This window comes from Carcharhinus amblyrhynchos, chromosome 12, assembly GCF_965287045.1.
Source record: "Carcharhinus amblyrhynchos chromosome 12, sCarAmb.v2.hapA, whole genome shotgun sequence".
Lineage (NCBI taxonomy): Eukaryota > Metazoa > Chordata > Chondrichthyes > Carcharhiniformes > Carcharhinidae > Carcharhinus > Carcharhinus amblyrhynchos.
The window spans coordinates 54,018,996-54,042,159 of record NC_137335.1 but is presented as its reverse complement, the minus strand read 5'-3'; the positions used below and the strand labels follow the sequence as shown (position 1 = coordinate 54,042,159).

At 43.9% G+C, this 23,164-nt stretch overlaps 1 protein-coding gene across 3 annotated transcripts in view; it reads right to left on the bottom strand.

Annotated features, from left to right (window-relative positions):
- The window catches only part of spata17 (spermatogenesis associated 17), a 276,889-nt gene that overhangs the window by 49,551 nt on the left and 204,174 nt on the right, over positions 1-23,164 (bottom strand). Inside the window, exon 10 of one of the 3 annotated variants that reach the window (XM_080200543.1) lies at positions 4,370-6,029. The exons of the other annotated variants lie outside the window; for them this stretch is intronic. Coding sequence (XP_080056669.1) covers positions 5,961-6,029 — 69 coding nt within the window. The 3' untranslated portion in view covers positions 4,370-5,960. Of the gene's footprint in view, positions 1-4,369; positions 6,030-23,164 lie in introns of those variants that run through there. 3 annotated transcript variants of the gene reach the window in all.

Below are 23,164 nucleotides of genomic sequence, written 5' to 3'. Positions count from 1 at the left end.
CCAGGCCCTATAGGCCATATGGTCTACCCTTGTCCCTATTTGCTGTGTTCTTGAGCCCTGGTATCAAATCCATCACTGGGGCCTTCACCACTCCATCAAAATTCACTCCATGGAAAGTATATGTTCTTGTCTACTAAAATTGAAGCAATCAGATGGTTGCTCAATAGACAAAATCTTACAGGAAAAATGTTAATAATGCACAAATTAACCAGGAAGTTGAGGGAGTTAGGAGATGCTGTATGAGTTGTGAATCTCTAGAATTTGCTGATTGATTTATACTCTAATGTTTACTTTGCTTAAACAGCTTTCATCCTTACTCTCCTAGTTATTCTGGATTTGCACATTAATTGCTGATTAAACTTGCCACAGAAAGTTAGGGCTGGAAATTCTAAGTACTCTTTGAATAACATGATAATTGATAATGACATTTATCAGTAAAGTGATGAAAGTGGTAATCAAGTGTTACCAAACAGCACTAGCTTCACAGAACTACCTCATTGGCACTCGGTTTTGGTTCCATCAGGCCCACTCACTCCTGACCACATTGCAACCCTTTGTTCAAACATGGACAAAAAAGAACTGAACTCAAGGCATGAGACGAGAGTGGTTGCCCTTGACATCAAGGCATCCCATGACTAAGTGTAGCATCAAGGATCGCTGGAAAAACTGGAGTCAATGGGAATCAGGGGAAGAATGCTCCACTAATTGCAGTCATACCTGGCACAAAGGAAGATGGTTGGGATGGTTGGAGGTCAATCATCTCAGTTCCAGGAATTCACTGCAGGAGTTCCATAGCGTAGTGTCCAACCATCTTCAGCTGCTTCATCGATGATACTGCTTCCTTCATGAGGTTGGATGTTCACTGAAGCATTTTATTATGCACACTCATCACCCTTCTTCTTCAACCTATCAAAATGCTCATCTTAGTCGTGTGCATCTGAACTGTTACTCAACCTTATCCTCTGGGGAGCCGGCACCCACATTATCATTTCTTCCTGTCCTGGCTGCAATCCAATTTTGTCTGCTAACTTAACACATACAGATTCCACTTTGATGCTTCCCTCTAATGCTTGTGCAGTGCTAGCTGAGCTGCTGACTGTGCACAGGTAAGACTGAGCAACAGTTTTTTCTTCATTAGTCTCCTGTTCCCCATCATTTCAGCCCCCTGCACTAGTTCTTGACCAGAAGACAGGTTTTGGTTATTTGAAAGGATAGGACTGGAGTGCAGGAAGAGGCGTGGGAATAAGGAAAAGCAAGATGTCAGTGCTTACACCTCTGCAGCTTGTAAAACAGAACAAAATAGTGGGATATGGAGTGATAGGGATCCGAGAAGATGGATTAGGTAAGAACATATTGTCATCTTTTTTGGTTCCAGTCCCATTTCTAGCCACATCTCAATCATGACCTCACCAACATCTGCCTGCACCTTCTCCAAGTTACGGTGAAGGCATGCATCCTTGTGCATCCGTTAGGTGCTTCTATGGGCCTTATGGGCCACACTGCCCTGAAACAGACAGGGAAGTGTGTCACAAAGTGTGGTGCAAAGTATTTGCATGATGTATCCGGCGCACTTCAAATTGCTGAAAATGCATGCAAGCTAAAAGACATGGGGACGAGGCTTGCAGCTGTGCTCAGTCTTTGAAGGCGAGGTGGTTCAATGAATATTGAGTATGAGGAGTGTTTGATGGAGACTGTTGAGAGGTGAGTGAGAGGGCAGGGTGGTTAAGGGAGCAGTGTATGGGGTCAGTGGTTCATTTCTGCATGTGAAAACTTGTTCATCCATGGTGACCACTTGTGTCAAGTAATTGAACTTGTTGTAGTATCACAGATAGTTCCTTGGAGCAAAATTGCTGTCTTTGTCTGCTATGGATTTTAGCTCTCACTGCCTTTGTATCATCTGCCTGGTGGCCTCCTGGCCCCTGAGACTTCCTGCACCAAGATCCATAATTTTGCATCAGCAAACCCAGGGAATGCTCCCTGAACTGTTGTGCCATTGCCACTCATCCATCTGCTTATAAAATAAACTTTAACCATTTCCAATAGCTGCTACAGCCAGGATGTATCTATCTTTTAAGAGGGCCAGACTGGCTTTGTGTAGGGCAAGCTAATTTTTGATGGTCAAAAGAACTTGCTCCACCTACTAAGATGTGCCTCATCACCCTCTATCAGAGTTAGTGATTGGAGTGAAGACTGCGTCTGCATTTGTGCATCACTGACAGTGAAAGAAAAGGGAAGAAAAATATATGAGACAGAGCATGTGGAATTGGAACAAATGCTTAGAACAAATGCGATGTGGTGGAGAAGCACAAACACAGAATGGTTGTGCTCTTCACCTGCTGTAATGTGATGAAATATCTTAATAAATGAAAGAAAATACTCAGTAGTTTGCAAATCTATAAAATTAGGCCATTGAGATAACATTCTATGGGCAGGATTTTCCAGCCACGCTCACCCCGAGACTGGAAAATCCCGCCCGAGGTCAACAGACTTTGCATGGTCTGCACCGCCCCACCCCCAACCCCGCTATGATTCCCATGGTGGGCGGGATGGGAAAGTTCCATCCTTTGTGTATATATTAAACCAGAATAATTGTTATTCAAGTCCACGCTTTCTTCATTACTTCTCACCCTATCTTTAAATAAGATGATTTACAAACTCAAATGTTGGCAAAAGATCATTATCGTTGTTTTATACACAAAGTTTTTTTTTCCAGGATTCATGGATTCTTGGCTTTTGTAACCGTCCTTTCACCTAACTCAATTAAGTTAACTGGCTGAATTATGGAGTAAATGTATCATTGTATGCACAATAACGTGCAGGCTATTGATTTCCTGGAGATAGACAGCATCTGTTAGTTACCTGAGGGAGTCTACAACTGATGACCATGTTTAAAGTCTGGGGTATCATCTTAACATGCTAACAAAAGCCACTCAGCTGGGATAAGATCAGATATTTTAGCTTCATCTCCCTGTTCAAAGTGTACCTTCTCAGTAAACAAGATTACATAAATAGTAATGTGTGACCTTGGTACCTCAATATAATACTCAAAAAGTTCCACAATAACACTGTGGATGCTTGGAGTTTGGGATCTTTTATGAATAGCATCACCTGCAGAATAAGGGAAGATCTGATGAGTACATTACTCGTCTTTTTCTTTTAGAAATTTCAAAAATAGCATATAAAAATATGCAGAAAATGTTAAATATCGCCTTGGACGGCACAGTGGTTAGCACGGCTGTCTCACAGTGCCAGGGACATGAGTTCAATTCCCGGCTTGGGTCACCGTCTATACAGAGTCTGCACGTTCTGCCCGTGTCTGTGTGGGTTTCCTCCGCGTGCTCCAGTTTCCTCCCATTGGAGGAAAGACATGCTGGTTCGGTGCACTGGCCATGCTAAATTCTCCCTCAGTGTACCAGAACAGGTGCCGGAGTGCGATGACCAGGGGATTTTCACAGTTACTGCATTGCAGTGTTAATGTAAGCCTACTTGTGACACTAATAAGTAAATGAAACTAAGAATCAGCTCTAAAAAGGCTGCTTGAATTGGGTCTTCAAAATGTCCACTTTTGGCATTTCGAATTATGTAAGCAGAAAGGCCCAACTAGTAAGAAATTGAGATAAATAACCAAGAGAAGTTAATTGCATTCCTGAGCATTTTTAATCTAAATATAGCTGCATCCACTTATGGCCACACACTGGGCATGATAAGAACTAATTTGGCCAGCTGGAGATCTGCACCTAATCAGGTCGGGCAGTTTGAAGTGAGAGCAGGTCTCGTTTTAACTTTGAAATGATGTTCCAGCAGCCATTTTGGAACTGGACTCTTTAATTTGTTTAGGCGAGTTGCAATGCCTCAGTAAATCCAATCAGCAGTCGCAGAATAATGCACGCTGAATTTTCCAGACTTTACTGGGGATTTTTCCGAATGAATATTTTAATGGATTCATACAACTACATTCCCTTTGTATAACCATTTTATTTCCTGGAAGAATTATCTAACTGCAATATTAATTTTATTTTGGAGAAACCTGTTAACCACTGGAACTTCAAATCTGTTTTCTGCAAATCAAGTAAAGTTTCCTAACATAGTTGGTATTCAGCTGCAGTGAATAATATTTATTCTAGCAGTTGTTATTTTGTAAATATATTGAACTAATCAAAGTCTCTTGGATCCCATTTCACAGATTCCTCAAAGTTAATTAAAATGTGCAAATTTTAATTGCATATATATGAAATTGTAATTATAGTTTTGTGCTTGAAAGATAGTAATGCTTTAAAGAACATAGATTAGAGAAACATTTTCTGGAGATTTCCTGCTGTGTGGATAATTTGATGATGTTTATTTTGTCCATTGTTAATTATCATACATTTCATTCACCAAACCTAATCAATTGCTTATTTTCCCTGAACAGATTTTTGTTCCAGTTGTGAATAAGGTAATGTACACTTAATCAGCATTCTATAAAGAAATATGCCAGATTAAATATACTGATGTGATAGCAACGTTAATTATTATGAAATTAACTAAGAACAACATGACGTGGGGATACATACTTATCAACATACAGTATATCACAATTCTGCCTTCAGTTCATAGACCCCTGCTATGTCTCATCAAAATGCAGCTTCTCGGAGAAATTATCCACAGCCAAGGGGTCAGCTTTCCTGCGTATGCTGCAGACATCTCCTTTCCCTTCCACCTCTGATTCCACAACTATGTTGGGTCACCCAACCACCTTTCTTAACAGGTCATGTGAAGAATGTCCAAGGAAGGAAGAGTGTCTGGGAAGGAGAGGAGGGTGTCCATGGAAGGAAATATCAGATGTGTTTTGAAACTTACGACACAGCCAAAGAAAGGTTGCTTTGACCCATCAAAAACATAGGGCGGAATCTTCCAGTCCTGCCAACAGAGGGAAGCTTGGTGGGTAGGGGAATTTAATGTACCCTGAGCCAAATATCAATTTATCAGCTGTGGGGTGAATTGTAGAAATTGTGTTCTTGGAATGTTAAAGGCAAGTAAAAGGACAAGGGCAGCAGATACATGGGAACACCACCAAGTGCCAGTTCCCTCCAAGCCACTCACCATCCTGACTTGGTAATGAATTGCCGTCCTTTCGCAGTCCCCGGGTCAAAATCCTGGAATTCCCTCCCTTATGGCATTGTGGGTCAACCCACAGCGCGTGGTGCAGAGATTCAATAAGCAACTCACCACCACTTTCTCAAGGGCAACTAGGGATGGGGCCAACAAATACTGGCCAGCCAGCGATGTCCATGTCCCATGAATGAATAAAAAATAAGGTGGAGCTTCCTGATAAACAATGTCAGTAAGCCCTTTTGCATGCCTTGCATGCTCATTAAAGGGTTGGCTCACCAACAGTAAGTTCCCCTCCAAGTCAGCTCCTCCACCTGTAAAAAATGTTCACATTTATGACTGTGTATATCGTGCACCAGACAGGATTCAATTCTTCCATGATTTTGAGGTGAGTAAACGCTGCTTTAACCTTCTTGGGGACTGTTCACAATTTGACACATATCGGATGCTGGTATGGAAAGCTGCATAAAGAGTGGACATAGGAGGCAGGTGAGAGGTGATAGAGATGTGCAGCGTGGAGTGGAAGCTGGACATGGGAGGTGGGCAAAGTCTGGAAAGCGGGGATGGAGGGGGTCATGCGAAGAACGTCCAAGGGAGGAAGGTAATGTTTGGGAAGGAGAGGAGGGTGTCCAAGGAAGGAAGAGACTGTAAAAGAGATTCACATGAGAGGACCAGATAAGTGGCTTGGATAACAGGAGGAGTCGGGGTCAGGGTGCGCATGGGTACGGTAATGGGCGTAGAATTTGTGGGGAGGGAAAACTTGTGGTCCTGAGCCTATTCTAGAACATGGACGCTCTGAGGTGACTGGATCTGGAGGGTGCAGATACAGACATGGTAGTACATATGCTGAGGTTTCTGCAGCATCCTCCTCAGAGATGGAGTTGGATGTGGAGCTGTGGCAGTCTGAGACAGTGCTCTCCCCCTTCTCTTGCTGGTATCTGCAATAGAGAATGATCAGTGATGGTGATTGGTAATTGACTCCATGGTAATGGGGGGAGAGAGAGGTAATAATGGGTGGGCTAAAGGTGATGTGGGGGATTTATTGGGTGAGGAGGGGAAGGTAGTGGGGCAAGTCTCAAACCCAACGTGCACCATTTTTCCAGTAACAACAATGCACCCTCCTTAGCGTGACTCCCTGGAGCAATAGGGTCACTGACAGAGAGGAGGTGGAGGGGCAGGGCACCCTTGGAGTTCCATGGCTGGGCTCCACCTCCCTATGGATATCCAATGACATCCCTCTGACTTCTTGAGAAGGGGCACCTGGAAGGAGGTCAAGGTGCCCTGTTCACCTCTCACCTAGCCACTGCTGCACAGTACCCATGGCTAGAGCAAAGGATGGCTGGTCCAAACTCCTAAATGGCTGTCACTGTGCATTTCTTTGGTCCTAAGTCTGCAGGGTAGCTACCACCCTCACCATGGAGAAATCCAAGCCCTCGCATGTTGGTGTCAGACAAAATGCACACTGACTCCTGCTGTCTTCAGTCCAGTCTACGCATGGCCTCTGGCAACTCTGCCTGATGTTCCCCTGCCTCTCTCTGCATCTCCAATGTGTCTCTCAGGGTCAACTCCTGCAGCTTGTCATCTGCTTGGGGTTGAGTAGAAGCCTGGTCTCCAGCAGTCCTCTGAATACCAGAGATCTTGGTTGTCATTTCCCCCACCAGATGTGGATCTGTGTCAGTGATGTGCTCATCAGGCTGTGACCCCAAGCCTATTCTAGAACGTGGATGCTCTGAGGTGACTGTATCTGGAGAGTGCAGATGCAAACATGATGGTGCATACACTGAGGCTTCTGAGATAGTGTCCTCCCCCTTTTCTTGTTGGTATCTGCAATAGACAATGATTAGTGATAGTGATTGACTAAGCAGGTTGCTGAATTAAAGCAATGTCTCCCTTTATTGGTGCATCTGACAACTGCAGATGGGAGGCATTTTCACTGACTTCCTGGGGTAATCTGATCTCACCATCAGTACAGGCCTAACCTTTTGTCTCCCTGGCTATCTCTGCTGCCTGATTCTCAAACAGAATGAAGACTCGAATATCCAGCATCACCACCTCTGCTCTGGGTGCACATGCATGTGGTGGGCATTCTTCTCCTGCCTAAAGACAGATGGAATGATTATCATCCCAATGGTTGCATGAGCAATTCGGGAGAATGTATACCCACATTACCTGAAGCAGGATACCCTGCAACTGATGGCTGGCACACATTCAGTGCAGATGTCCAATCTACTCTGCAACTCAACTTCCTTTGTGATTTCTCTGTGAACTCGCACACTGAGACTGCCTGATGCCCTTATGCATGTCGGTTTGCAGTGAATAGACAAATGGCCTGGAGGAGAATCCCCAGGGAGGCTTCACTAAACCATGGGGCCACATGTGGCTTCCTTTTCTTGGACATCCTGATCTTGACAGAACCTGGAACTCCTTGACTGCAGTGCATAAGTAATTGTCCTGGCGCCCTTTAAATATGGTACCTAGATCTTTGAACCCAGAAGACAATGTTTGAGACGGTCATTTCCTGCCCACCTCCACCATGCTTTGCACAGATGCATAGGTAGTGAGCTGAACAGTGTGAGGTCATACCTGATTAACCATCCGTACCCCCTTCCCCACACACACCAGCAGATATATACCCCCATTACTGATCTTAGACTTTAGAACAGAAGATTCCACTCATACAGTTCAGTTCCCAGTGCCCAGCTGCCTTCTGATTAAATCATTCAGTCTAACTGCAGCCCTGCAACTTTGGCATTCTCTTTGATTATGGGCAGTGGCCAAATTCCATACTGAGTTCTATCTAAAAATGTTAACTTGCACTGTTATTTTATTGCCTATTTCCTCCACTACCTCACCTCAATAAAGCCAAAATGATCACCCATTTGGCACCTCCAAGCTCACCTTCCCAACTCTGCAAGCACCTGCATTTTATCAATTTTGACACCCAATTTCCATTTCAGACAAACCTTTTGCTACAAGCTAGGGTTCTGTAGTTTAGAAAAGAGAAGACAGAGAGGAGAGCTGAGAGAAACCTTTACAATTGTGAAGCAGTGGGATAGGATGAATTTGGATATACTGCTTCTATTTATGGCTGAACTCCAGAAAGGAAGGGGGGGGGTGTAAATATAATAGCCATTAAGAGATCAAATAATGGGGCAGCACGATGGTGCAGTGGTTAGTACTACTGCCTCAAATCACCAGGGACACGAGTTCGATTCCCAGCTTGGGTTACTGTCTGTGTGGAGTTTGCACATTCTTCCCCTGTCTGCGTGGGTTTCCTCTCGGTGCTCCGGTTTCCTCCCACAGTCTTAAGGTGTGTGGGTTAGGTCGATTGGCTGAACTAAATTGACATTAGTTTCGGGGGATTAGCAGAGTAAATATATGGGGTTGCAGGAATACAACCTGGATGGGATTGTGGTCAGTGCAGACTCGATGGGCCGAGTGGCCTCCTTCTGCACTGTAGGGTTTCTATTACATAAGTTAGGAGTGATTTTTATGCACAGTGGTGAAGATATAGAACTTATTTTGGACTTGTGTATGAAGAAAGAGAAAGGAAAGGTGTAACGATCAGTGTTGATGTGAACAGACAACTCCACATTACAGCATTATGTAAATAAGCAGAGACAAATCAAACTGTACCTTGTTGTTTGACACGTCAAGCCATCGTATAAGGTCACACCTTGCTCATCAGACCTTAAACCTTTTATTGTTGTGGCAATTACCAAACATGACATGAAATTCCAATCATGGAAATAGTATTTGTAATGCTTGATGTTTCAAAGGGAATGATCAGTGAATTCCAGTTATTGTAATTAACTCTCTAATTTTACAGAAAGGCAGTGCTTTCGCTGTGCATACACTGACAGTGGCAATGTCCTGAAATGACTTGTTTTGTGGTATCTTTATTTTTCTCCCTCCATATGCTTCAGACATGAATTACAGCTTCAATAAAATGTGCCATGCTTTGGGTATTTCTATCCACAGCCAACTCATTGCAAGAGTTGTTGGCATATTATAGAAAACAGGAAGGGGTCCCACAAGCATTAAAGGACTGGTCAAAGACAAAAAAGTTTTATGATTTGTGTGCTGTGCAACTGTGACAATCTCCATTGTTTTTGGATCACTTTTGGGTCATTAGCACACACGAGTCTGACCCTCATCATTTGGATTCACAGTATTAACTTTGTTTCCCTTGCCACAGATTTTTAAAATTTAGTTTTATTACTGCCACAAGTAGACTTACATTAACACTGCAATGAAGTTACTGTGAAAATCCCCAAGTTACCACAGTCCAGAGCCTGTACGGGTACATTGAGAAAGAATTTAGCATGGCCAATGCATCTAACCAGCACATCTTTCAGACTGTGGGAGGAAACCCACGCAGACATGGGGAGAAGGTACAGACTCCGCACAGAAAATAACCTAAGCTGAGAATTGAACCCAAGTCCCCAGGGCTGTGAGACAGCAGTGCGAACCACTGTGCCACTGTGCTGCTTCTACTCCTCCAGATCTGTTGAGCTTTTCAACACTTTCTTTTATTTCAGATGTTCATCATCTGTAATATTTTGCTTTAATTGATATACCGGAGTGTTCGAAAATGACACCATGCAGCATCACCTAGGTTTTATCAACCTTTACTATTTGGATAGTGTTTTGAAGTCTATCTTTTGATAAGAAGGATTTCTATCACTGCACTCCATTGTCAGAACTCAAAACAAACCAACAAATTTCTAATATAAAGAGGTACAGAGGTCCGATGTGAATCTGTGTTCCCCTTCACCTGATAACATTGTGCTACTATTAAAACTTGGAGAATAAGTTGCAATGAAGGAGACAGGAAGGTGTCTAACAGTTGTCAATGAATCAGCTTTCTCTTCTCATGCAGTATAAATTGTGGTTCCCTTTACTGTTGATAATCTTGGCCGTCTGTTCTGATGAGTGCACGATAAAAAGCTTAGACAGCATGTCTCTTTATTTGACAATACTAAAGTTGACACAGTAATTTCCTACTTCTGAACTATGGTCTTCTTTACTTGTCAGCCTTGCTTTTGAAGATTGGAGAGCATGTGGAGTGACTACAATGGAAAAGTAACTAAAATGGCATGAGGGTCACGTATTTTTAATACAGCCATGATTTCACTTTTAAAATTAAACTACAGAATATGCACTTCTTTTCCTTATTCATACAGAAGCTAACATCAATAATATACTCATTATGCATTTGGCACAAATTACCATTTTGGTAAGATGAATTGAATTAAAGCAAGTTTTCTTTTTATGTTGTGTCTGCATAATCTAGTCCTTCCAGCACACCCACCATTCTACTTATGAATCCAAATATCGCCATGAAAGTCATGCAAGTGCTGCAGTTTCCACTCACTCCATTAGCACTGATGATGAAGAGATCAGTCTCTCTTTAGAGAGTCATCTGGCATTAATAAAGTTACATTTTGTCTCCAAAGCAAAGCCGCTTAAGGGCATCTAAATGGCAATTTCTGGGCTGGTTGGAATTAAAAATCATTACACAGACATTTTCCCAGCTGAAATATGGTAAACCTGTTTTACTGGGGCTGGGATTTGTGTCAATATATTTTATGGGAAAAGTGCAATGGAAGCATTAGTATTTGACAGGCTTTCTTGAAATAAGTGAAATTAATGGACCTCTTTTCATGTAAGACAAGGCCATGGCACCCCTTTCATGCTGCTTACAGATGGAAAAAAGTCGATACTTTTTTATTACTTGATGTTGACCTACATTCTGCTCTACAAGTGCCGTGCCCACTAATTGGTTTCAGTTGTGAAAAAAAAGTTTGCCCCAAAGAAATGTGAGAGCAGATAAATCAATCTTTTTAGGAGAGTGCAGTGAGGCAGTGTGCTGGACTAATGATTGTGTTCTATTGACAGAAACTGATGCTTACGTCTGTTCACCCTGCCAAGGGGTGTGAGCCTTTTCCTTTTTTATTTATCACTGCTAAGCTCCTATTGAAGAGAACAAAGGTTATTTGAAAAATGATCAGTCATAAACCAGGATTGGTCCAGTCTCTGTGGTTAGATTTGCAACCTATTTCCATAAGCTGAAAGGCTGAATCGAAGTAAGGGTAAATTCATCCATTTTAAAAGCCGTTTTTGGGTGAATTGGATGCTGCAGATCCTTAGGCCGGGATTTTCCAGCCGCCCCAAAAGCAGAACATCCTGGCGGAGGTCAGTGGGCCTTTGCATGGTCCGCCCCTTGCTGGTATGATTCCCATGGTGGGCATGAGTTTGAGCAATGCGTAACAACTGCCTACCAGAATGTGGAGGCCCACAGACAAAGTTAGTTATGTCCTTGGGCCTCAACGTCATCAGTAACATGAATTCAGGCACACTGAAAGTGCTAATCAGGCACCCTACTGTGATTCCCCTATTGGGGCCTAACAAACCTTTGGATGGTGCTGAGGCCCAAAAGTGACTCTGGGAAGTCTCCACCCCAGAGTACACTCTGCCTAATATTACAGAAACAGGTCTGTCGTAAATGTCATCTGGGGATAAGTGAAGTGACTTTCTTACGTGGTCCGAGCACATATTTTTTACTGAAGTTAATTCTCATTGTCCTGCACATATTTCTGCAGTAGAGGAACCCAGGAGTATAATAATCTGATTTGGACTTTATTTCTATGCTTTTTATGCATGCACTCCTTCAATCTCTCAAAGACAGATTGAATTAACAGTAGGTGAGGCAATGATTGACATAACTTGAGAGCTGTTTTGTTCCACAAAACGCAATTAACAATTAGTATGATGAGAATTAGTTAACAGTACAATTATTGCACATGTACAGCTAGAAAATAAAGAAAACATTTACACAAATCCATCTGTTTTTATTTAGCATCGGCACCCCATCCAATACCTTAAAGATTCACTCTTTCCATCACGGGCACATAGTGGCAGCAGTGTGTACCATCTACAAGATGCACTGCAGCAACTCACCAAGGCTCTTTTGACAAACCAGTAACTTTTATGACTTAGAAGAGCAAGGGTAGTAGGTGCATGGGAACACCAATGCCTGCACATGCTCCTCTGAGCTACATACCATCCTGAATTGGAACTTTGTTGCTGCTCTCTCAGTGTCGGTATGCACTGGTTAATGACTGGATCTTTTCTGACAGAACTGTGGGTTTACTTAGCATCACCAAATGGGCTGCATGAAAGATAGCTCCCCACCATCTTCTCAAAGGCAAAAAGGGATTGACAACCAGTGCTGGCCTTGTCAGTGATGCTGGCATCCGATGAACAAATAAAAAAAGTTAGAGATATTCAGCTGGTCATGCAGCATCGATGGAGACAGAGGTTAGGATTTTCAGTCCCAACAATTGTGGATGTAATGGCGGGCAGGGAGTGAAAATGTAATGGGAAGTGAAAACTTGGTCTCCCACCAGCATTAAGTGATGTGTGCATGACTCGCAAGGTCTCTGGCAAAGTTCTTTGCACCACTGTGCATGCATGATTCCAGAGACATAGACTTGGCCTGGCCTATGGATGGGAAGGTGTTGTGGTAGTGGACATGTGCACAGGTTAATGATTATATTAATTATGAGTCGCAATTAAACCAAATCAGACGACATGGAAGTGCAAGTGGAGTCTATTTGCACAAGTGTAAGAACATTAACAACTATAGTGCACCTGTGAAACCACATGAGCAATCACAACGTTTGAATTTTTCTTTCCCTTCCAGTTCTTTCTGGTGTTCCCTGACATCCGCAGCAGGGGTGGAGGCAGCCCGCTGGCCAGTTTGCTCTGTTGTCTCGGATGACCTTGCTGGGTGTCCTCTGGAGATCTCAACTCACTTTGGCTGCCCTGCTCCCTCTGTAGTCACAGAGCATGAAGTTAAAGAGGTCACAGGCAAGGGGGATTCCAAAGTAGAAGCCTGACTAGAGGTTTATGGGGTGTCCAACAGTCACTCCTCCTGTCTTTGGGTGCCCGAGTCTGCCTGAGTTGTTGAGGAGCAGAGGCACCTGCAGGAAGGTTGAGGTAGCCCATCCCCCTCTTGTGTAGCCACTGCACAATCTCACCTATGGCTACAGCGATGGAGTGCAGGCTGGGCGCATCTCCAACAGAAACTTGACATCCTGCTGGACAATGCTCTCCATGGCATTTGTCATCCATTGCATAGAGACCTCATGCATGCACGGGTCGGAAACACTGCATCAGCAAACATAAAGACATACTCCTCTGGCACTCTGTTAAGAGTCCTCTGCCTGATGCTCCTCTGTCCCACAGAACTCCCAGAGTCTCAGGCAGGGCCGATCCTAGAGGATCATCATCTGACATGGACATCACAGATACCTCTTCCCCAGCAGTCTTCTGAGTGCCAGTGAATGTGATTGACTCTGCCCTCTCCTGCTGCGAGCTTGTGTTTCTGCGATGAGCACCAGATTGTGAGACCCTGCTAGAACTAGATCTAGTAGCCAGAGAAGTGTGTGTTGCTGTGCTGGTGACTATGTGACTACTCTATAGGTACACTTTCTTCCTTCTCCCCCAGTGTCCTCAGTCCTCTGTGGACTGGAGGTACTGCTAGACAGAGCTTCTCCTTCTGACCTTCCCCTCTTCCTGCTGACACCCATAAGTGAAAGAGGAGAGGCCGACTGACTGCATGAGCAGCCCCCAACATGACCCTTAGGTTTATATGTGACTACTTAATGTCTGGATCTTTACTAATGGTGCTTGCTGGTGCTTTCAATGCCTAACCCCACCCCCAGACAGCACCTGAGCTCTCTGTATGGAAGGGTCAGGGACCTGCAGAGTAGATGGACTGCAGTGGCACTATGAAGCATCACCCTGTCACGTTGAGTACCTCTTGTCATGTCCTCTCTGCCATTCAGTGAGGTGAGTGAATAAGCAGTTGCTCTTATCCTGGTTCATTTACTCTAGGTGGTGTGCATGAGGTCAATCATCTGTTCCTGGCACTGCTGGGCAGTCTTCCAGCAGAGGCAGTGGGCACTGACCACCCTGGCAACTTCCTCCCTTGCAGGGCTAGTCACATTGCTCAGCCTCCTCCTTCCATCCTCAGGGTACAAGACGCCCCTCCTAGCCTCACCTGCATCGAGCAGCCCAGTGAGGGAGGCATTCTGAATCTGAGAGCTGAGGAGCCCTAGGATTGTGGGCCATGTCCTCCTTCCATGGCAGCTTCACGACAAAGAAGCCGATGCCCGAGTGCTTCTTAAATATGGAGACCGGATATGACAGCAGGGTGCCCATCATCCAGTATGTAATTACTGAACACAGCATCACCTGATTCATGGCAAACTTTCACCGGACTCCAAAAACATTTCTAGTTCCTGCCCCCGCTATGGGACTTAGACACAGAATGGAAAATCCCAGCCAGTCGATGATGACTGATTAATCTTAAACTCTATTTCTTTCCATAAATGCTGCCTGACCCACTGAGTATTTCCAACATTTTTGTTTTTATCTCAGCTTACCAGAATCTGTGGTGTTTTGCTTTTATTCAAAGAAGTTAACATACTTAATGCTGCCTAACTCACCTGTGATGTCAGTCAAGGCTGAATATAACAGGAGGTTTCCAACACCAAGGCATGAACTGCCTCTGAGATTCGGATAATGAAAGATACATTGCTTTTGAGCTCACATATCGGTGGCACAGTGGTTAGCGTTGCTGCCTCACAGCGCCAAGAACCCGAGTTCGATTCCCAGCTTTGATCATTGTCTGTGCGGAGTCTGCACGTTCTCACTGTGTCTGTGTGGGTTTCCTCGGGTACTCCGGTTTCCTCCCACAGTCCGAAGATGTGCTGGTTAGGTGCATTGGCCATGCTAAATTCTCTCTCAGTGTGAAAATCCGGTACAAAGGTATCAGAGGGTGAAATTTCCTGTCCTACTCACCATGGGGAACCATAGCAGGCAGGGGTGGACCATTCTAAAGTCCGTTAACCTTGGGCAGGAAATTCTGGCCTTGGGGCAAGCTCAGCCGGAAAATCCCACCCAGAATGTTTTGTTGAGATGGTTGGATGCTTTGATGAAATTGAATATCACCTCATTATTGATCCAACCAATTTGTCTCCCAGCCAAAGTACTAACAGAACTAAAAGCAAAGTTTAAAAGAGAGCTCCAAGACAGGAAGGAAGGAAGGACCCTTTTAACAGCTCTGGAAATTTCCCCATCCCTCTTGTCTCAATGTCCATATTGGGATGAAAAATCCCAACCAAAGAATTACCGATGCACCCTCTCCAAGTGATCCATGGATGACCTGATAAGATACAACAAGCACAGCTAGCAATAAGGCAGTGTTGGTCTATCAGAGATGATATCTCACAAGAAGGTGGTGATCTGCTAGTCAGATCCAGAATAATTATACCCAAAACAATACAGGAAGAACTTCTCCAGAAGATACACAAAGGTCAAATGGGAATGTAAGTGTGTAGGATCAAAGATAGATCAGCTGTGAACTGGATAGACATTTACACGTGTTGAAAGAATGCTGCTTATATGCAATGTGTGCCAGATGTAAAAGAAACACACAGCAGAAAGACCTATTGATTGTTGCTGAAATATTGTCCCGGCCATTGCAATCAGTGAGAGCCTATTCATTCACAAACAATCAAAAATTATGGGTGGAATTTCCCCCAAAAGAGTTCATTATTATATCAGAGAGAAGAGCGAAGTGGTCCTTGTTGCTCTGTCAGGCACGCTCTGGACCACAATCTTCTCACATTCAAGTCACTTTTTTGGAGAGTGGTGAGTTGTGTGGTGGTACTGAAGGGGTGGGGCCTAATCACACCGGTAAGCATGGCTGCAGAGAGCTCAGGCACTGTTTCGCAAGGGTGCCCTGATCTCAGAGTGCACTGGGAGACATGCTCCTCCCATGGATATCGTAACTGCCCCTCCCACCCTCCCATCAGCAGTAACTTCTCCCTCACCCATTCCCAACATGAGTTGTCAGTATTAGGAACATAAGAGCATAGGAATTAGGAGCGAGAGTAGGCAATTCAGCCCTTCGGGCCCACTCCGCCATTCTTTGTGATCATGGCCAAGCTCTATCTCATTCTAACTCCACATCCCTGCCTTTTGGGGTATAGGAGCCTTGCTGACGGATCCCCTTGTATCACCCCCAATATGCACCCCATCATGTCCCCCTTCATCATCTAACCCTTCATGATCCATCCCTGCATAATTCCCCCCACCCTATCATAGCACCCCCCATCATATTTCCCCATCATAGCCCCCACAGGCCCCCCTCCCACTAAGCTCCCATACCCAATCAGTCCTCACCCCTCTGCACTGCCCCTGACACACTGGCAGTGCGCAACTGGCACTGCCAGGGTGTGTCTGATGAGCACTGGCAGCGTGCCAGGTCAGCTCTGCCAGTTGGGCACTGTCTGATGGGCATTGCCCAGCCATTCCCTAGACCAACCGGGAGCTTCAATGGCACCTGATTGCCTCCACCCCCCGCATGGCCATCCTGCTTGTTCTCCTCTAGTGGAGACTGGTACTGATTCATGCTAGTGAGAGCTCCCGCCAAAGAACTGGAAACATCCTAAGAGAGGAGGACAATTGTGTGCCGAACTCACTAATGAGATTGATTAATGATATCCAGTTAAACTCAAACTGACTAATTCGCCAGTAGAAAGGGGTCAAGACGATTGCAAACCTTTCAGCGTCGGGTGTGGAACTGATTTTTAGGCCTGTACGCTGTTTTGTGGAATCGGTGTGGTCTGTATTAAGCACGGCAGGGGCAGAAGATAGCCCCCAATATCTAACAGTTGCAGATGATTACTCAAATTTCCCTTTTATCTGAAAGGTGAAAGATTTGAGAGTTACAATAATCATCTCTGCAGTGGGAATCCTGAAAGGATAATATGTGACAATGGAACTCAATTCACTTCCAGAAAATTTAAAGAATTCGCTGAACAGTAGGTGTTCAGTGTCATCACCTTGTAACACAAGGAGACACAGGTTTATAGAAAGACATGTCAAAACAGTCAAGAGAACCGTCACAAAATCTGAGAGATAAAGGAAGACCTCATCTTATTGGCTACATCTGCAGAGCTGTAGAACTGGGAAAAGTATGAGACAATTCTGCCAAGCAAGAAACTCCCTCCAAGTGATCTGAAGGAAGTAAGACAAAAATTCACTGATGCACAGGTAGAAGATGGTCAACAGTTCAATACGTATGCTTGAATTGTTGCAAGAACTGAATGTGTGCAGGATTCAAACATGAAAATGTAGAACCCAGCACAAGTTGTTGGTGAAGTTGAGACTCCCAGATCATAATTCATTGAGACCCAAATCTGTAAGCAAATGAGAAAGAACAGAATCCATTTTCAATCTATCCTTGAACAGCAAAAAGGAGCATTAACAAGGTTGACAATATTACTCATCAATGAGACAACATCAACAGCAGAACCATCAAGTGGTGAAACATCAACATTGTTACCAGCAAGTGACACAACATTTGCAACATCAAGCGTGGCTCCTTCGACACCAGCACAATATCACCAATGCAGTGTGCCAACTCACCATGGAAAGCAATGAATGCCAAATCTATAAAATGGAGGCACAGCATTTTACAACTTAGGCAATACAGTGAATTATATTTTTAGACTTAGAAAACAAGCTGTAAAAGACCCTTAAGATGCCAATCTGTTTATAAAAGTCAATTGTTAATCTTTTTTAGTTTAGAAAAAAAGTTACTAATTAAAACAGTCATACTGATATAGAGGAATAATGTATGTAAAGCAATAGAGATGTAATGTTGTGATGCTAAGTCACCTCCTTTGATATCTTTCAAAACCTTTTTTCAGGGTGATAGAGCTGTCATACTGTCAGGGCCTTTACCTACAGGGCTACAGAGCCAGAGATGGAGAGACATGATGGGCCAAATAGCTTCCTTCTGTACTATCGATTTCTGTGATTCTATGATGATTCCACGTTGTTACATTATTTGTAAACAGCCAAGAACTAATGGTTATGTGAATATATATCCCGGGACAGCATATTCACTCGCACACGTCAATCTTCACAGAGGAGGACGTGAATAATTTGCCGGGTGTTAGAGATGGAAAGGTGGTTGGACTGGAGGGTCTCAATGACATTATTGTTACTAGAGAGGCAGTGCTCGACAGACTGGGCGGGGGGGGGGGGGGGGGGGGGTGCTGATTGTGGACAAGTCCCCAGGACCGGATGGAATGTATCCGAGGGTTCTGAAAGAAATGGCGGAGGTGATAGTGGATGCCTTGGTGGTTATTTTCCAAACGTCGCTGGATTCCGGGGAAGTGCCGGAAGATTGGAAAGCGGCTAATGTTACGCCGTTGTTTAAGAAGGGTGCCAGGCAGAAGGCAGGGAATTATAGGCCGGTTAGTTTAACGTCTGTTGTAGGTAAAGTGTTAGAATCCATCATCAAGGAGGAAATAGCAAGGCATCTTGAGGGGAATTGCTTGATAGAGCAGATGCAGCACGGTTTCGTTAAGGGGAAGTCGTGTCTGACAAATTTACTGGAGTTCTATGAGGATGTGTCTAGGGCGGTGGATAGAGGAGAGCTGGTGGATGTGGTCTTTCTTGATTTTCAGAAGGCGTTTGACAAGGTACCTCACAAGAGGTTATTGCAGAAGGTTAGGGGACATGGAGTTGGGGGTAGGGTGTTAGCATGGATAGAGGATTGGTTGTCAAATAGGAGGCAGAGAGTGGGGGTCAATGGGTGCTATTCGGATTGGCGGTTGGTGACTAGTGGAGTGCCCCAGGGGTCGGTGCTGGGGCCTCAACTATTTACCATTTATATAGATGATCTGGAGGAGGGAACTGAGTGTATGGTGTCAAAATTTGCTGATGACACCAAGATTAGTGGAACGGCAAATTGCGCGGAGGGTGTGGAGAGTCTGCAAAAGGATCTAGATAGGCTGGGCAAATGGGCCAGGAAATGGCAAATGGAATTTAATGTTGGCAAGTGCGAGGTGGTCCACTTTGGTAGGAATAATGGTAGGAAGGATTATTACTTACTTGGCGAAAAACTGCAGCAGGCAACGGTGCAGAGGGACCTTGGGGTCCTTGTGCATGAGTCGCAAAAACCCAGCTTGCAGGTGCAGCAGGTGGTCAGGAAGGCGAATGGGATGCTGGCCTTCATAGCGAGGGGGATTGAATATAAAAGTAGGGAGGTCTTGCTGCGGCTATATAGGGCATTGGTGAGGCCGCAGCTGGAGTACTGTGTGCAGTTTTGGGCGCCGTACTTACGCAAGGATATTTTGGTCTTGGAGGGAGTGCAGAGGAGGTTTACTAGGCTGATGCCGGAGTTGAGGGGGTTGAGCTATGAGGAGAGGCTGAATAAACTAGGCTTGTACTCGTTAGAGTTTAGAAGAATGAGGGGAGATCTCATTGAGACATATAAGATGATGAATGGGATGGATAGGATAGAGGTGGAGAGACTCTTCCCGCTCAGAAAGGACAGTAGGACTAGGGGGCACAGCCTCAAGATAAAGGGGGGGGGCGGTTTAGAACGGAGTTGAGGAAGAACTTCTTCACTCAAAGGGTGGTGAATCTCTGGAATTCTCTGCCCGTTGAAGTGGTGGAGGCTACCTCGCTAAATATTTTTAAGATGCGGGTTGATGGGTTTCTGATAAGCGAGGGGATTAAGGGTTATGGGGAGAGGGCGGGAATGTGGAACTGAGCCATGACAGATCAGCCATGATCTTATTGAATGGCGGGGCAGGCTCGAAGGGCTAGATGGCCTACTCCTGCTCCTATTTCTTATGTTCTTATGTTTATATGCCGAGTAACAAATTATCCCTCTATACAGCATAACAGTCATGTGGAGAGATGCAAGAATTCAACGAAGCTCCAGAGTTTGGAGTCTTGAGTCTGATTATTTCTAAAAATGGGAACCAGAAAACATAACAGGAGCAGTTTTTATTGCAATGGAAACTGTCAGATAATTGAGTGGAGGCTCCATAGTAGTAGATTCATGGAGCTGTTGGACAGAATGGTCTTTATACTTTGAAAAGTCTTCAGAAAAGTTGGATGCTCAGTAACATTGTACGCCAGCTCTCTAGCAGAATGTCAATTGAACAGAGTCAATGCACCGTGGATTTTCTGTTCCCTGAGAAGAGGATGACCCCTTCCAATTCACTGCCAGCACCAAAACAGCCAAGGAAACATCTGTGGACTTTGGTTCTCTCTTCTTACTTTAAGTAGTCATATCTCTCCTTCTAAAAATATTCCCCTAGGATTTGCAGCCAGAATGCATCTCCCCTTGAAGAACAGCTGGCTGCATTTAAGTGAAATCATAGCCCATTGATAATCAGATTCTCTACAAGTGTGCAACTGATAAAAATAGCAAGAGCACCAGTTGTGTGCTTATGTGATTTAAATGATCAGGCAGCACAAATATTACATGCAGTTTGTGTGAACTGTAATGGGCACATACAGTGTTATCTCCATCCCTTCTGGGGCCAACTCTAGGAATGATCAATTTCTACGTTTCTACGGTTTTTGTTCGAGTTAGTCTTTGTTGGCAGCCCTCAACCTTTTTTACATTTAATATCTTGCATAGCCTTTATGGTCTATGCATTCCTGCATTTTTGCTGAAGTCTTCTGCCAGTTTGCTAAGGTTGCTATTGCTCCTGCTCTGACCAAGACCACGAGAAACTACAAAGTGAATGTAGCCCACTTCATCACGCAAACCAGTCTCCCATCCATTGACTCTGTCTACACTTCCCGCTGCCTCGGAAAAGAAACCAGTGTAATCAAGGACCCCACGCACCCCGGACATACTCTCTTCCATCTTCTTTCATTGGGAAAAAGATACAAAATTCTGAGGTCACGTACCAACCGACTCAAGAACAGCTCCCTCCCTGCTGCCATCAGACTTTTAAATAGACCTACCTTATATTAAGTTGATCTTTCTCCATACCCTAGCTATGACTAACATTACATTCTGCACCCTCTCACTTCGCTTTCTCCATGTACCCGATGAACAGTATACTTTGTCTGTATAGCGCAAGAAACAATACTTTTCAATGTTTACCAATACATATGACAGTAATAAATCAAATCAAATAAAATCAAAGATTACTTTTCTGCAGCATTGGTAACTCTTTCAGCATCGTAATTAGCATATACATAAACTGGAAGAATGGGAATTACTTTGGCTATTTCCATTGTCCTACATGAATTGGCTGAAGAGATTAAATTCAGTTTGAGACAAAATCTCCTGGTTGAATGACAATTGAGATGGTGTATTCAGTCCCAACAGCACCTGAAGAACCATCTTTATAGACCTATGCACTCCTACTATAATATGGCTCCTATCTGTCTCGGCTGCCCCAGTTTGACTACTGAGTCAATGATTGATTTATTGCTATAGGACAGCTAACAGATAACACCAAGAACTGGGACTGCTTTCCCCGCAACTGTGAAATTCATAATGGCATTATGTTTTTATGTAACAGGCCACTACTGAAGACGTCTGTCAGATAAGCCAGGTTGGGTCTGAATTGCCAATATATATTGTAAGTGAGCAAAGCTGCCCTGTGGCAGAGCAACAGTTCGTTTAATGCTTTAAATAAGTCAATGTGATAGCTTATTTGAAAGCACAAGGAATACATAAGGAAGACTCTGTTTCTAAATAAATAACATCCTTTTTATGTTCTATTGCAACTCTTCAATCACCTGAGTGGTTGACAAATGCTGACAAATGCTTTTCAGCTACAAGTAACTACTTGTAGCTGAAAAGTTACATCATCACAAAAAGGTGTTTAAAAATATAGCAGGGAGTTAGTTGGATATGTTAATGAAATGCCCTGACCTTTTGAAATCTAGGAACTTTTATGAAACCTGTCCAACTTCTGGGGGGTAGGTTCCATCACTTTGTTGGCGTGTCTAAGTTAAACAAATTTGTTTCAACTTCATTCCTTGTGGGTGATAGTATGTTATAGTTCATTCAGGGAGTCCAAGTTGCTGTGGCAACATGCAATTTGCATACATGTTGTAGTTTAGAGCATTGGATAGTGATGTTAGATGCTCCAATGTCAACTCTGTTGTATATGTTTACCTCTCAAAATAACTTTGACCAATATGACTTGATGCTTCTGTATCAGATGATAGTAGGACTTGTTCACGAAAGCTCTCCATTCATTTCAGTCTCATGCCATCTCTTTTACCTCTTCCAATGTTGTACATGTGCTGTATTTCCAATATTTTAGTCAACCATTTAGCGCTGTTAAGATGATGGCAATGTTAATGATCTCCAGCTTTTTTAGTTTGTAAGTCAGACCTTTTTTTGAAACCTTCTCATCATCCTTCCCATTTGCCCAGTGCATTAGATTTTAGCTCATTTTATCATTGTGCTTACATATAGCTATAAATTTCTTGTCATGATCCCCTTATAAATGACAACCCATAACTTCTGAACTATACCTTTAAATATCTTCTATATTCTGTGGTGTCAAGTGGGCTCAGTTGGATTCTCTAAAAGCTAAATTTAGGAGATGAATTAAATTGATAATTTATGGACTAATCCATAAGTTATTTTTCTCAGTTCCAGTTTAACATCTAAGCACTTCCTTCACAAATCTACTATTGGATATTATTGTATTTATGCACTTAAGATGCACAAACTTCTTGGTACTCTTCAATACATGACCCCTAATTATGACACTGTTCTCATTCCTCAGTCCTTCACTTTTTTCCTTGCTGATGATAAACTCATGGGGCTAAAGCTTACCAAAAAATGGCAGAGTATTGTTTCTGGTGAGAAAACTGGCATGTTTTTCTCCAGAGAAAACGATTGGTTTTCTCTCCCGATTCTACCACGCTCTGTCAAAAGACACAAGAGGGCATGATTCATGCCGTCATATGGGGGGATGCGGGGATGGGGGGGGCGCTGTAAACATGCTGGCAAAACATGGCTGCCCAGGGATCAGAACGCCATCTTTAAAGGACACCACCCCCCACCCCCCCACCATCAGAACTGCAATAAACCACTCCCCATCCCACCATGGAGGCCTCAGTGGCTCACCTCCCCATCCGATCAGAGTCAGCATTTACTCCAATACCCCCACCCTGGCATCGGCCATTTTTCTCCCCCACCCCCATG